This window comes from Primulina tabacum, chromosome 16 (genome assembly GCF_025594145.1).
Source record: "Primulina tabacum isolate GXHZ01 chromosome 16, ASM2559414v2, whole genome shotgun sequence".
NCBI lineage: Eukaryota > Viridiplantae > Streptophyta > Magnoliopsida > Lamiales > Gesneriaceae > Primulina > Primulina tabacum.
This window is the reverse complement of record NC_134565.1, coordinates 6957740-6974501: the sequence shown is the minus strand read 5'-3', so window position 1 is coordinate 6974501 and position 16762 is coordinate 6957740. Positions and strand designations below refer to the sequence as shown.

Here is a 16762-nt window from a genome sequence, read left to right as displayed (position 1 = left end):
AGGGACCAATATTATTTTACAAATTTCACTTAGATTGAGCATATGTGATATTAGTATGGCAACATACTAAAAAAAGTAATAGAACATTATCAAAATCCATTACCACGTAACAGATAGTATACGTACACATTTAAGGCACTTTCAATAGAACTTCCACCAACATCAAGTTATGATAGTAACTAGCAAAACACACTTGACTTGTACATAAGTTACACACCGAAATCAAACAAAATGAGCAAACACAGCCTAGTCGTATTCGACGCCATACCAAAATGTTATCCCATCAAAAAATTCAAAACACAAACCAGCAAGACTTATGGATTCAACAGCCTTTTGCTTAAGCTAAGCCTACCGTCATGATCGATCTTCAAGAACATAATTATTTTGCGGGTTATCCACCAACATCTCCGCAACATAGACTTTCTCATCATAAGTTAACTCCGTAATGGTTTGTAATGTGTCCAGCACGCTGTCCATAGCATTTGTCATCTGTGATTCAGCTAACTTCTTTTCAGCAGCCATTTCTTTTATGAGGTTTGTCATTGTCTCTTTCGTGATATCTGGTAAGTTGTTGATTGCAACAACAATTTTATCGTCTCCTTCAATTATTTTTTCCGTTTCTTTGACTTCATCTTCCTACCTACACTTGGGTTGGATGGTGATGCATGATTTACAGACATTGATTCTCCATCTCCTTCCATGGGGCGATATATATCTTCCATGTCAACTTCGACATCATTAGGTACTTGTTCTGTCAAATTTAACACACCATGGACATCAGCTAAAAAAATCTCCGCTCGGCTACCCGTTGCCCTATCATTACCAAAAATTTCACACCATTCTTCATAGTATGGCCACCGCTTGTATCGCATAACACGTACACTATTGTCCACCTACAACATGTTTTTGCAAGGACATCACATAACTCTAAAAAAAGCGAATGTAAACAATTTGACGGAAACAAACTACCTTCAATTGTGCTTCCCACGCCTCATTTGTAGCATCAAGCATGTTTTCCATCTGATTCCAGCCAATTCCACTTTTCGCTAACATAGACGACAAAGAACTGTAGTTTTTCTTCCACACGTGGATTTTGGAAGTTATATGTGGGATGGCCGCGTATATCAGTATCTGAAAACGCACTTTTCATGGCCGATTCCAATAAAGGTAAATAGCCGTTACGAAATCCATTTTCACTTTTATATCCTTTGCTTATTACATCTTTCAAAGCTACAATTAACACCTCTACCTCAGGTGTTGTCCAACAACGACGCGACTTATCCGCCTTTTTACCTTGGCAATTAATGCTCTCGTTTGTTGCTAAGCTATCCATCGCTTCAGATATTCCTTTGACGTATTCCTGGAAAACATAAAAAAAACAAGAGTTAAATGCAAAAAGATGAGTTCTGTAGGGTATACAGAAGAACACATCTTAACAACAAATTTAGTATAAAATATCTCCAATTTCATATAAAATACTTGCTACACAACATTTGTGCATCCACAGTTTCAAACATAAGCAAACACCATCGGTATATTAATTGCAAATGAAAGTAAGTTTGCAAACACAATACAAAAACAGAAACAATTTTTTATTAGTTGTGGTACATCGACATTGCAAAGTTATCTCTCCACATATCCCATGCATTTGAGGAATTGAAATTGTCAACGAAATCATCATCTGTCTCGGAAGGTGGGTTTAGTGTGTCATCTTCCATGTCCTCGATAAGATTGTCCGGCATCTGAGATCGAATGAAATTGTGTAGCAAAATGCAAGCCATAATTATTCGATTCTGAGTTTTCAATGGGTAGAAAGAAGGACTTTGCATGATAGCTCATCTTTTTTTAAGCAAACCAAAAGCTCTTTTTATCACGTTTCTCGCTTTGTGTGTCTCCAATTGAAGAGCTCTTTAAAATTCCGTGGGACACATGTGCGATTGCCCCAAGCATCCCTATGGTATGGTACTCGTCTATATGGGGTCAAAAATCCATGTACGTTTGCGTATCCGTTGCCACACAAGTAATAACAACCTACAATTAAAGTCATATATTATATTCAATACGTAATATTGATTTTAATTCATGAAAACATGAATACAACATATTGAACTGATACCACAATATTAAAACAAATATTTTAACCTCTTTGAACTTTTAGTCCATCCTCCCGAGTTAATGCATCACGAAGAACTCTTGCATCTGCAGCCGATCCTTCCCACCCACATAGTGCGTAAATGAAGTTCATATCTCGGTTGCACACACCCAAGACATTAACGGCAATGGTTCCTTTTCTAGTTCTATACTTTCCCTTTTCAGAAATTGGTACATGAACGTTTACATAGGTACCATCCAATGTACCAACACAGCCCTGCAAAAAAAAAAATTTCGCATACAACAATTATATGTCAATGTCGGTATTGCAAATCATTATGCTTGACATATCCTTCTTCTCTTCTGACATTTCCAAAAAATAATATATTTAATAATATGTAAGTATTACCTTGAACCACTTTCATGTTTCATCAGTGCAGGTATCATCGAATGCAGAAGGCTTCACAAGCAATATAGTATGTAACTTGAGGACCGAGCCTAGAACTTCATGGAAATGAGCGCTGATTGTTTACCGCTTCGTACATAATCATGACCAATTATTCGATTCTTCTTATGATGTGCCAAGATAGACAAAAACATAGCCACTTTTTCTTCAATCCTAACATATCTAGAATCACCCAGCCCCCCGACATGAGTTAGCAAGTAACATAAATGGGCAACTGCATTTCTATTCATCCTCAAATTCACAACACATTGAACATCTCCAATTTCGATAATCCTATGCAAATGGTTTATTTGTGCAGTCAGTCTTTGAGTCATGGTGTAGGAAGATGATGTTCTACGTACTTGACTTCGTCGTCTTTCGAGTAATCTCGTACGATGTCGTATTAACAGACATACCATAAAAAACGTACGAATCAGCATGTGTTGCAGCATCACAAACAATATAGCTTAACGACGTCTACTGTCCATTCCGAAAATAACTTCGAAAGCGAGAAAAATTTTAAAAAAAAATCTTAATCTGCAACAAAATTGGTTAATAAAAATTTGAACTCTAGTACATCAGTATAATTTTCTACATGACAATAAGAAAATCATATTACTTGGGCAATATATCTGCATCATTGGGATTTCATGACCAAAAAAGCCATGTCACATAAATAGAAAATATCAAAAAGTATGAGGGGACAAAAATTTCAGCTCACAAATATGAGATATTTAAAGGTTCGTCAATAAAGTCAGAAAAGAAAATATTACATACATATAAGTTCTGCAAATTAATATATACTAATGGGAAGGTTCAAAAATAAACTGCTAATACCATGAAGTTACCGAGCTTTCCTGCACCAGCAGATCTAACGAGATGCGTAAATCCAACAAAAGTTTATGACATATACATTATTGCATGTAAAACAATTTTCAGAAAATATTCGGAACGGATTTCTTCATGCTAAGCATATAACAAACGACAAGCTTCGAAATTTAACTTTCGAAATTTCACCTACGAAACAGGTGGATGAGTCTTCAGATCTGTTCTTCGATATTGTTTTTTGCCTTCATTCCTTCCATTTCAAAGCTACTGTTTCAGATGTGGGTTGCCTAAAAAATTTTCTGTCGGCAATGAGATTGTGAATCAGAAGATAGGTTTTACAATTGTCAAATTCGGTTGATTTAATGCAAGGACAATTTTGTATTTTCCCAACAATTTCCTTGTGTACTTGAGAGGGATTGATATAATAGTTGGCAAATGAGTGGACCGCTTTTCCCACACAAACAGTACAATAATCTATGATATTGACAGTCAATCTACTTTAATCGAGTCAAACATGGGATACACAATATATCAATATTTAATAAATCCTACCAAATGGAGCCTTAAGGAAGGTGACATCTTGTCTTTACTACTGCACACTAATATTAAAAGAGTGAAGCAAGATAATAAAGCACCGGCCCATAAACAATTTCGAGGTGAATGACGGAAGAAAGTTTTATTGGGGCTCACCTAGACTCGGAAGCGAAGGGCTACCCCTTCGGATTGAAGAGCATGTGATAAATGAGCCACTTCAACTTTATGCCCTCCTTCCAAGAATTCCTCGAATCTTTTCTTGTCCGACTGTTTTTGGACCAGAAAGCAAAGTTTGACAGATAAATTCGCCCATATGGATATTAGTGTCCGAGTCTCAATTGTAAGTGGGTGATGTCATATCGTATAATTTATTTTAAAAAAACTCCGAATCTCCATTTCAAGATCATCACCCTTCTAAGGCTAACATGTCCCAAGACAATTTACTATAATAATATGGTACAGTTGATAAATAAATTTGACTCAAACCCGAGCAAGCGGGATCCAAAACAGTCCTGCCTATAATTTTCACCACTATTATGTGCTTGATTTGTGAACCCTTTCTGCAAGAAAGTTTCAGGAGACATATTAGCTTCTTGTTACAAGTAGTTACAAGGAAAGAGTATATATTTCAGTGGTTGAGTTTACGGAGACGTGAATACATGTAACTAATAGTTATATGCAAAAAGGATGTTAGAAACTCTATTTTGCAGCCAATATTTACTAGTTATAACATCCCTTTTGCATATAACTATTACTTACATATATTCATGTCTCCGTAAACTCAAACACTGAAATATATACTCTTTCCTTATATATATCTAATACTATTATAAATATATGAGTTTCAATTGTGAATTTACTTGATTACCCTTTTCCAACTATTACTTAATTAATGTCTTATTTATTTATTTAGGTGACTTTTCAATTTTCTTATCTAATTACCTAATTTGTTTAATTAATACATTTTACTATGCATTATTTCACATCAATATATTTTCTAAGCTTTATAATCAAAAATGATTCGGACTTAATTTTTTTAAACTTCAAGTTACAATAATATATAAATTTTTGGTTATCGGTTCGGACTTAATTTTTTAAACTTCAAGTTAAAAAAACATATATGTTTTGTAACTAAAATATTTTAAACTTTATTTTTTAAACTTCAAGTTAAATGAACATATAAATTTGTGGTTAATATTTTTTAAACCTGCAATATATTTTCTATTTTTTAGCGGTCCGGACTTAATTTTTTATTTTTTAAACTTCAAATATTTTCTATGTTTTTTTAAAATTCAAATTATATTAACATATAAATTTTTGGTTAGCGGTAAACCTGCAATATATTTTCTATTTTTTAGCGGTCCGGACTTAATTTTTTATTTTTTAAACTTCAAATATTTTCTATGTTTTTTTAAACTTCAAATTATATTAACATATAAATTTTTGGTTAGCGGTTCGAACTTAATTTTTTAAACTTCAAGTTAAAAAACATATATGTTTTATAATTAAAATAGTTCAAACTTTATTTTTTAAACTTCAAGTTGATTTAACATATAAATTTGTGGTTAGTATTTTTTAAACCTACAATATATTTTCTATTATTTTAATATATTTTTTATGTTTTATAACCAAAAATGGTTCAGACTTAATTTTTTAAACTTCAAGTTACATGAACATATAAATTTTTGGTTAGCGGTTCGGACTTCATTTTTTAAACTTCAAGTTAAATAAACATATATGTTTTATAACCAAAAATAGTTCAGACTTTATTTTTAAAACTTCAAGTTAAATAAACACATAAATTTGAAGTTTAGTATTATTTAATTTAAACCTACAATATATTTCTATTCTTTTAACAAAAAATGATTCATATTAATATGTTTAACTTAAAGTTAATTAAAATATATAAATTTGTCATTATACCATTCATATTTATCTATAATACGCATCCATACATTGTTGGTTATCTAATATTTGATTTACATATGGTTTCAATCTAAAAATTTAGCTTAAATAAATTTGTAGATGTTGGTGATTTATTGTATTTGAATAATTGATATATTTTACTATGCATTATTTCACATTAAAAATTGGACTATTATTAATATTTTTTAAACCTACAATATATTTTTTACGCTTTATAACCAAAAATGGTAAAAACTTTATTTTTAAAACCTCAAGTTACATGAACATATAATTTTTTTGTTAGTGGTTAAGACTTAATTTTTTTAAATTTAAGTTAAATGAACATATAAATTTTTAGCTAGAGGTTCGGACTTAATTTTTTAAACTTCAAGTTAAATAAAGTTAATTTATTTAATTTATAGATTGATACATCATTATGCATTATTTTCCCCATTATTAGTTAATAATTGATATATTTTTAATTTAAGTTAGTTTATTTATTTATTTAATTGATACATAATTATGCATTATTTCAAATAAAAAGTTGAATACTATTAATATTTCTTACATATTTTTTTATTATGCATTCTTTAACATGAAAAGTAGACTACTATTAATATTTTTTATATGTACGATATATTTTCTATGTTTCATAACAAAAAATAGTTCGAACTTAATTTTTTAAACTTCAAGCCAAATAAACATATACGTTTTATAAGCAAAAATGGTTCGAACTGTATTTTTTAAACTTCAAGTTAAATGAACATATAGATTTGTGGTTAGTGGTTCACAGAGTAAAATATAAATCAAACAAAGAGAAGAATTATATTTTCTGTTATATATTTTATTTATTCAGCAATGAGCCTTTTATAGGCAAGTACACATATGGAAAGAACCATAAAAATAGCAACAATATTTGACCACTAAACCATGAAATAACAAATATGCTAAGATAATTATTTTCTGTAATACATTAATAATAAACAATGACTAACAGACTTTATTTGACAAGACATATAACTAAGTACATCGACAAACTTTTAACAATTCAATAATCTCTCCCTTAAACCGATAAGGTCAACATCCGCTTAATAAGAATATCATCCCTCAAATTTGTTTTGTAGTATGTTAATACCAAGTAGTTCCCTTAGTTTATGAAATGCAGGCAGTTTCAGGGACTTGGTAAACATGTCAGCTACTTGGTTTTCCTTCTACAATATATGAGATCAATTGTTTCATTATTTGTGAGGTCACAATTGATATTTCACATCAATGAGCTTGCTTCTTCCATGGAGGACTAGATTCTTAGATAGTTTTATGGCTGAAGTATTATCATAATAAATTGCAAAGGGATCATGATTCTTGAAAAGCTCTTCAAGAATTTTTCTCAACCAAATAGTTGACATGCACGTGAAGTTGATGCAACAAATTTAGCTTCAGTGGTTGATAAAGTAACAATTGATTGTTTCTTCGAAGTGCATGGAACAACCGCTTGATCTAAGAAAAAAAATCATCCTTAAGTTTTTTTCTATCATCTCGATCTCCTGCATAATCACTATCACAAAAAAATCCATCAAATCTGATTGTTCTCCTTTCTTATAGTAGAGACCAAGTTCTTGTGTTCGTTGCAGGCATCGCAAAATCCTCTTAACAGCTTAAAAATGCATTTCTATAGGATTCTCAACGTATCTGCTTATGAGAATGAAAGAATACATAATATTCGACATTGTTGCTGTCAAATACATTAAGCTTCCAACAATTTGCTTGTAAAATATGTTGTCAATCTTCTTTCCTTCACAACTTTTTGTTAGCTTCAAACTATACTCTACGGGAGTACTTGCAGAATTGCATTTCTTCATATTAAATTTGCACAAAACTTTTTGAACATATTTCTTTTGTGAAATAAAAATCTCATAAGTAGATTGAACTACTTCATACCAAGAAAATAATGCATCTTGCCAAGATCCGACATATCAAACTCAACCATCATGTACTTCTTAAAATTTTCAAACATGACACTATCATTTTCAATGAATATAAGATCATTAACATATAAACAAACAATGAGATTTTTCCTTCATCTTCAATTTTGTACAAAGTTTATACTCACATGGACTTTTTTGAAAGCTTACCTTACAACATGGGGGCAAAAAAAAAAAAAGAACTATACTAAGCTCGTGGGACTTGCTTTAGCCCATACAAAGTTTTTTTCAATTTATACACTTTATTCTCATTTCCAACTTACTATAACAAAGAGGTTGATGGATACATATATGTTCTTCCAAGTCTCCATGTAAGAATGCCGATTTCACAGCCAAAATAAAAGATAGACCATGAATATTGTGTTACTAAGGCAATTACCAATCTGATCGTATCATGTCTTGCAACTGAGCAAATATTTCTTTATAACCGACTCCAAACTCTTGTTTGTAATCTTTTGCTACCAACGGTGCCTTGAATTTCTCGGCTTTCCATTTTCTTTCAATTTAATATTGTAAATCTACTTCACACATCGTTTTTTGACCTTTTGGAAGTTCGATGAGTTCCCAAGTTTTATTTTTATCGATGGATGTAATTTCAGCATCCATTTCCTTTTGATATTTTGATTCTTTGACACCTTCTTAGAAAGTTACTGGATCACAATATGAAAATAGAGCAAAATGAACAAATTAATCTTCAATTTGATTATTACCAGTTACCTCATAATTTGTCATCCATGTTTCTCTTCTTCTAAATCGTTGAGATCTTTGTTCATTTTCTGTTTCATTAACTGAAATATGTTGATTGATTATTGATTGTTGCTTGTATTCTACAGATTATGCATTCTCCAAAGGATGTGTCATCCATGTTGCTCTTTTTTCTAAATCGTTGAGATCTTTGTTCATTTTCTGTCTCATTGACTGAAATATGTTGATTGATTATTGATTGTTGCTTGTACTCTATAGATTATGCATTCTCCAAAGGATCTGCATTTCTTCTCCATTTTCTCCATCAAAATCAGCTTGAATTGGTTGTCTAACAATATTTTCATCAACGAAAAACTACTGAACATCATGAAATTTTTTGGCATTGGGATAACTGCATTTACCGATTATCGTGTTAGTATCCATTTGTTCAACTTTGAACACAATTCTTTTTCTGTACATATATTTTACCTTGCTGACTTGTAACTCAACTGACAACTTAGTTGAGATAAAGCGATTGTATTTTGTTTGCTCAAACCAATCATACCGAAGTTTTAATAGGGTATTCATTCATTCACTCCCTCTAAACATCTAGCCGGTCCTAACAATATATGAGATTGAGTACATGCTGATAGTCATAGACTAAAAAACGAAAGCTAGAGAAATCCACCATTCATTGTTGCAATTGCAATTATTAAATAACAAAAAGACACTTGGTTATTGTATGTTGTTGAATTAGTTAAATATAATTTGACATAGTATATTGATAAAATAATGAATTCCTTCAAAAGCATTGCTTAAGAATTGATATGTACATTAACCGATATTCGAACAGTCGTTTATTAATTTTAATTTAAATTATTTAAATTGTGTTTGTTTAATCCTTTTATTTTAATTTCAATTTATTTTATTAATTTATTCAAGTTTTTGTTCAAGTTAATTAAAGAATTGTTTTTATTGTAGATTTGTAGTATATCAAGTTTTATCGGACGATATCCGTACTTGTTATTAAAATTCGACATGTACACAGAAATAACAAAAAAATTATATAACGAAAAGTAAATTATTTAAAATAAACATGTGAAAACATGTAAATTTCATATATGTAATTAATATGAATTTATAAAAAATATAATTTTCATTTTTATTTATTATATCAACTAATTTTATCTCAGATAAAATCGTTTCCACGTGCAACGCACGTGCACTTTTCTAGTATATATATATATATATATATATATATATAAAAGAAGAAAGAAAATACTCGTCGAGTAAATTACGAACATGTCCTGTGAAAGCCACACTGTTCCTAAGTTGCCAATATAAAAAAATTTGAGCCATTCACAGATCAGACTCACAAATAAACATAATATACATCGAGAAAAGATTGTGAGCAAGAGCATTCTTTAGAATCAAGTTTTATACAGCTGCAACAGGCACTTCAACCACTTTATTCCTCTTTGGTCGTCCACACCTTCTTACATCTTTACCTTTCAGTAATTCCAGAGCTTTCTCTAAAGTTATCTCACTAGGCCTCATATTCTGCGAAGTAAGGTAAGAGCATAATTAAGTCAATAAACATCAAGTTTTTCTGACCATGTAAATCAAGCACAATGTTCACTCAAATGGACACAATGTTAAAGAAAATCAAACACAAGTGTACCTTGGGGACAGAAGCAATTGTGCGCCTGTGTCTAATGGTGAATCCTACCCTGGCAAGCTTTAAAATTACCGGGTGGTCATCATCTGGGTGGTTCCCCTAAGAATAAGACCGCATTCAAGATCGGTCAAAAGAAATTATAACATAACGAAAGAAAAAGGAAAACTGCACAGGAAACATACCAAAGTCAGTGGATACTGCAACAAGTTGAGGGCATCTTCCAAGGTGATGGACTCAACATTCTTTATCTAGAAGAGTAACACCTTCACTTAAGTGTATTGTGTGAAGGCAAACAGGTATACAAGTTGAAATTTGGACCAATAAAAAAAATGTATACACATGAGATACAGGCATGCAAATATTCATAAATGGTAGCAAATATTTCAATTATAAACAGTAGCAAATATTTCAGTTTAAATATTTATCTAGGATAAAGCATACAGGTCTGAAGTTCTGCATCTAAGAGAGATTAAATATAGCAACATGATAAGAGAGAGTATGAATTTTCAGACATTAACACTGTGTGCATACATGCAGGGGAGGACAGAGTAAAAGTTTCTCGAACTTGAGGCACCAAAACGCATACATACTTGAGACACTGAAGCTCTCTTGGGTAAATGTCCCTTTCTGTCTTCACCAAGCTGCACGTAGTTGCCATAAGGACCATTCTTCAAGAAAACCTGAAAGTTGAATTTTAATTATTTAATTAGAGAAACAACAGTTATTAGCAAACAGTGAACACATGTAGATTAAAAAAACCTTCTCATTGGATCCTGGATTAAGACCAAGCAACTTTGGCTCCGGTATATTCTTTTGTTTGTTTTCAGGATTGATCTCTTCGTCATCTTCACCATAGAGTGTCTTAGCAATGTACCTGCGACAGAATTACATGTTAAAACTACATAGAGAAAAATTAAGGTCCTTAGAGGCACAAGAAATGAAACTCCATTGCATGCTAGTATGCTACTGGTTAAACTCACTTGCATTTTGGGTGTTGATCACAGCCAATAAAATATCCCGCTCCAAACCTGCTAACTTTAAAAGCCAACGTACCTTCTACACAACTTGGGCATGTTCTATTTCCAACACGAAAAGAAGCAAATAAGAAATGACCAAATGTTTTCTCCAACATCTTTTCTACATTATGGATATGAAGCTTTCCAGCATTCTCACAATACTTGCTAAATCTTGTCCAGTAATCTCTCAAAAGCCCTTTCCATTCCGTCATTCCAGCGGAAACATTATCAAGTTCAGTCTCCATATCAGCAGTAAAACTATAATCTGTGACCTCCGAAAAATAGTGAGAGAGAAATGCTGATACCATGCGACCACGAAACTCAGGATACAGTGTCCTACTTTTCATTGTAATATAATGTCTATCTTTTAGCACCTTAATAGTGATTGCATACGTAGAAGGTCTCCCAATACCAAGTTCCTCCAGTTTCTTCACTAATGACCCCTCAGAATAGCGGGATGGAGGTTGTGTATAGTGCTGACCAAGTTCAACTTTGGACAAGCACAATTGCTGGCCACACTTCAAACCACTCAAATTCTGAAACATTTCAGTACGATAGTTCTCTTGATCATCATTGCTATTTACACTGATCATTTCTGTGTCTTCATAAACAGCTTGGTAACCAAGAAAATCGACTTTCGAGCATGTAGATTGAAACATTATTGACTGGTTAGCATTCCCAAGATCAAGTTGTATCTGCTCAATGATGGCAGGTTCCATTTGACATGCCATTGTACGAGACCATATAAGAGTGTATAACTTCAGGGAATCTTCGTCAAGCAACCCAAGCATTGACGGTAATCTTCGGATATCCGTGGGTCTAATAGCTTCATGGGCCTCCTGCACGTTTTTCACCTTTTTAAAATACTTGTGTGTACTCTTTGAAGCAAAACTCCTCCCATAATTTTCGATAATTAAGGATTGGATATCCTTAGCTGCTTCATCAGACAAGTGCAGTCCATCTGTTCTCATGTAAGTTATTAGTCCTGTAGACTTGCCATCCATTAACTGCACTCCCTCATACAGCTTCTGTGCAAGTTTCATTGTATATGAAGCTGTAAAGTTCAATTTGTTGGCAGCGTCTTGCTGAAGTGTTGATGTTATATATGGAATGGGCGGATTTCTTCGAATCTTGATGGATTTTGAGCCAACAACTTCAAATTGAGACAGACAAATCTTGTCTTTTATATCCTTTGCCTCTGCGTGAGAGCTAACTGACAGCAGATCCAACTTTTTGGAGTCAAAATAGGTCAGATGTGATGAGAAAGAAGCATCGTTGACTGAATTTAGATCCGCCCTATTGAACTCGACTTCAAATGTCCAATACTCTTGGGCATTGAACTCATCAATTTCCTTTTCCCGGTCACATATGAGAGCCAAAGCAGCAGATTGAACTCGTCCAGCAGACTGACAACCAGGTAACTTCCTCCACAACAACGGAGAAACATTGAATCCAATCAAGTAATCAAGGGCCCGTCGTGCCAGGTAAGCATTAACCAAGTTTGCATCAATCTCTCGTGGAGCCTGTAGAGCACTTTTAATGGATGATTCAGTTATCTCATTAAAGACAACTCGTGCAACAGTGATATCATCATGCAGAGCATCCTGTTGATTCAACATCTCGATAATATGCCAAGCAATGGCTTCTCCTTCACGATCAGGGTCTGAGGCAAGAATAAGAATATCTGCTCTGTGACAGCGTCATAATATATTAGTCAATTGACATCAAACTAAATAAAAAATTGAATATAAAACAACTGCATGCATACCATTTGAAGAACTAAAACTAGACTTAGGACTTCAAAAGAATAGGATTGAGTTTTATATACTGACATAAAAGTAAGTATCCAGTGAAATGTGAGTTTATAGCAAGAAGAAAACAGATGATTGAACAGAAAACATCGTACCCACTCAATGCAACCTTAATACTCTTAAGATGAGACCAAGCAGCAGATGGTACCTCCCAAACCATACTGAAGTCATCATCAGGTCGCACGGATCCTGATCTAGCAGCCAAATCCCTGACATGGCCATAACTGGGTACAACCTCAAACATTTCACCAAGGTATCCTTGAATGACTCTCGCTTTTGTTGCAGACTCAACCACAAGGACAGATTTTGCAGTGGGTGGATATAACTGACGCCATGCTTTTTGCCTTGGAGACTTGCTTTTGTTTGTTATGCACGATTTCTGTCCAATTAATACCTTTTCTTTGGATGGAGCATGAGCTTCTGTAACAGATTTATCCCTTCTATTGGAGTTCTTGGTCGCCTTAATAAGAACACTTTCCACTGAAATTTCTTGATTAACCACTTCTGTCACAGTATTTGAATTTGAGTCAACCTGAAAATATGCTCAGATAGTCAAATCACTAACAAGAATTAGCATGAATCCAATTTGCTTAGAAGAAAATATTTGTAACCTCTACAAATTTAGGAGATGGTTTACTTTCTTTGTTTCCAGTCATTTTAGCTTTATTAACTTTCTTGGACTGCAATGGCAGGTCTATTGTATCAGCAGTAACAGTAGCAATGGAATATTGATCTTGTTTACTCTCACTTCTAGACTGCCTCTTCGCTTTCACTTCAGTCTTATAGGTTTGTGTACTTTTACTGATTAACGAGTTCATGTCATCCTGAACAATTGGGCCTTTTGAAAAATCCAAATCAACACCTTCTATTTTCAGTTCCGATGCCTTGCCTACAGAAGTGGCACTTGCCATTTTCTCCTTTGATGTTGCATTTCCTTTGTGACCGGCAAAAGTCTTGTGCCTCATCCCGTGCCTACCAAATATTTTAACTAATTGATTCTGCCCATTGCCCCCATCTTCTGTACCTACGATACGACTTCTCGTACCTGCTCTTGGGACCTGAGAAAATGGCCTTTTACTGATACAACAATAACAAGTTGGGTGCAGCGAACACAATGATGCATTTTCCACAATCATATGCATCCCAGTGTCAGAAAGTCCATGCTTAAATTGAGGCTTGAGGTTGAAGGGAGAAAAGGAGCGAGAAATATAGTTGCCACTTGTAAACAGCTGAAGTTTGCTATCAGACTTGATTCTAAGAACTTTTGTTTGGACACCGGTAAGTGCATGAGGCAACCGAACTATAGCAGGGCATTTTTCAAATCTCTCAGCTTTTGCAAATGAAGACCGTACACAGATACCTGAATGATGCTGTAATACTCGGTTCTGCAAATTAAAAAGAACCTTTAACAGAAAGAAAGAAGAAACATTCTAGAAAATTTCCTGAACTCAACCATCAACTAAATTTGATACTAAACCAATAACCAATAACATCGTTTTACACAAGAAATGACGATAATGGAATCAAATTACTAATGCCATCTCTCTTCTCCACTAGCAAGACAAAGGTAGCAAGCAACTGGAGGACTGATTCCATTTACCACAGCCATTCAAATTAAACGATGGAAAACCAAGATTGATTATTACCATAATAAAGGGGCGGTGGAAGCTAGAAGCACAAGCGGATGAAAAAGCTGTGAGGAAATATTGAAGAAATGCCATCCAAACCCAGCAACATCAGTAGCTATTAAACTTCAACCATATCAAAGAATCGGATCGCAAATACATACACATATATATTAGAAATGGTGGGAAAGATTTTGGCTGATGCTAAGAAATGGAGGAGGATCGAAGGACATTGAGTTTTGGGCCAACCAATTGGGCTTCATAATAACTAGACCATTAAAGCTGACCCAGCTGACCTAATTAAAGTCAGGTTTGGAGAATACACAGATGATTCGGCCCATTAAGTCGTTTGGATTCCTTTTCCCCGTATAACTTTTGGGTATATTGGATCTAGATTATTAATGATTTACATAAAATTTAAAAATTTAGAGATATTTAATCTAGATTTTTATATATTTTATAAAATTTTAGTTGATATTCGATGTAAAATTTTGTAGAGTTTTACAAAATCACGTGACATTCAAACTTGACTTTTAAAAATTATGCAAAATTTTAGAAGTATTCAAAATATCAATTGATTTTTAATGACTATAAAATTCTATAAAGTATAAGAACTAAAGCCTAAAATACAAATATGAAATGTTAAAAATTGTCTTTAATTCAACCTAAAAATTTGAATGAACATTTAATTAAGAAATATCTCAAACTCACATGCTCACTTTCATTTATATTAAAAATAGCATTCATATAAACAATAGTTAATAATCCGTACCGCCATCCAGAAATATAACTGATTAATCTTGAGTCAAAGAGTCGATAAACTCAACGTCACTATTCTTCAAAGTTCATACATATGATAAAATGTGTGTGTGATTGATTGATAATTAATATACTTTTTAAAATTTATGAACACATATATAAGGATAATTATATGAAATTATATATTAAAATTTTATAAAGTTAGACTAACTGAAAATATATCAACATATTTATTCTTTTATTTTTAGGTACAAATAATTGTCTTATTTATTTGTTATTAGACATATTGTAAAAAAATGATATATTTGTTCATACAAATTTTTTTTACTCCTAACCCTAACCAACGAGTCACACACTAAGCATAGCAATTATATCAAAAGGTGAATCAGATTTTTATTCAACTCTAAAATTATTTAAAATGAATGAAATTATTTTACGTTCGATTATTTATTAATATTGAAAATTATTGTTACATATTTTTTAAAATTTTAATTAATTAAATAAAACGATGAATTGATCTGAATAATTGAATTTTAATTGTAATAAATTTATTACTCACTTATTTATTTTCTTTCGTAAATTAAATCAATAAGTAAAAAAATATTAATAAATAATTTTTTTAATAAATAAAATATATTCACGTTCAACTACTATTGTAAAGATTCTTTTTTGAAAAAAATCACAATAATATGTTACAAAATCTATAGGGTGTTCTGTCAAATAGTTTACAAATGTCAATAAAAAACTTGCAAAATAAATATATAATATTATGTGAAGGTCTTTATAAACCTATGAGACTCTATAAAAGTCAGTAGAAATCTATCAACTCCGTAAAATTCTTTTATTTAAAAAATACAGTGAATACAGTCCCTTATAATATCGAGAAGTTGAGTTTCTTATAATATATTTGGAAATTCATTATATATGATCTTTACTATTTGTGAGGTCCAGACCGAAGAGGACGAGAGGTGATCGCCGGTGCATGAGGTTGCACGAACAATGAGAGGTTCCTGGCAGGCTTCTGGATGAAGGGAACTTGAATGAACTATTCTCACACCGAAAAGAGAGGGATTCCAAAAACTGTTTAGGTATGAGAATGTGCAGTTGAGGAATGCTTAAAAAGATTTGATAAGTATTACACATATCAAGAAGGTGTATCTTCTTTTCAATAGATAATCACATAAGAACTTTAAGGTTAAGCGTGCTTGACTTGAAGCAATTTTGGAATAGGTGATCCTCTGGGAAGTTTCGTAGGGTGCGTGTGAGTGAGGACATAAGCACGCTAGAAAGACTCGTCTTGGTACAATGGGGACAGTCTTCGAATCTGTGGCGTTACAGTTGTTAACAGAGCCGACCTCTTCTAGTATGGTGTGGTTCGGGGACGAACCAAGCGGAAGCTGGTGG

General features: G+C 32.7%; 1 protein-coding gene and 1 long non-coding RNA gene across 4 annotated transcripts; both read right to left on the bottom strand.

Annotated features, from left to right (window-relative positions):
• Positions 1-671: 671 nt before the first annotated feature.
• LOC142528590 (uncharacterized) lies at positions 672-3648 on the bottom strand. Its single transcript, XR_012815685.1, has 3 exons — positions 3554-3648; positions 970-1360; positions 672-893 (listed from the first exon to the last, which is right to left on the bottom strand). It is a non-coding gene; the product is annotated as an uncharacterized LOC142528590 (long non-coding RNA).
• Positions 3649-9734: 6086 nt separating this feature from the next.
• Positions 9735-14789, bottom strand: LOC142528921 (uncharacterized). Of its 3 annotated transcripts, none has more exons than XM_075634210.1 (9): positions 14621-14789; positions 13586-14359; positions 13070-13506; positions 11128-12852; positions 10907-11021; positions 10738-10827; positions 10330-10395; positions 10143-10246; positions 9735-10015 (listed from the first exon to the last, which is right to left on the bottom strand). In XM_075634210.1, exons 1-9 carry the CDS (start codon positions 14693-14695, stop codon positions 9907-9909), a joined length of 3495 nt encoding a protein of 1164 aa, XP_075490325.1. In that variant the 5' UTR covers positions 14696-14789; the 3' UTR covers positions 9735-9906. The 3 variants fall into 3 exon arrangements, with proteins under 3 accessions (XP_075490325.1, XP_075490323.1, XP_075490324.1); XM_075634208.1 differs by having other exon boundaries at positions 9736-10029; positions 10151-10246; positions 14621-14788; XM_075634209.1 differs by having other exon boundaries at positions 9736-10029; positions 10151-10246; positions 13592-14359; positions 14621-14788.
• Between the last annotated feature and the right edge of the window lie 1973 nt (positions 14790-16762).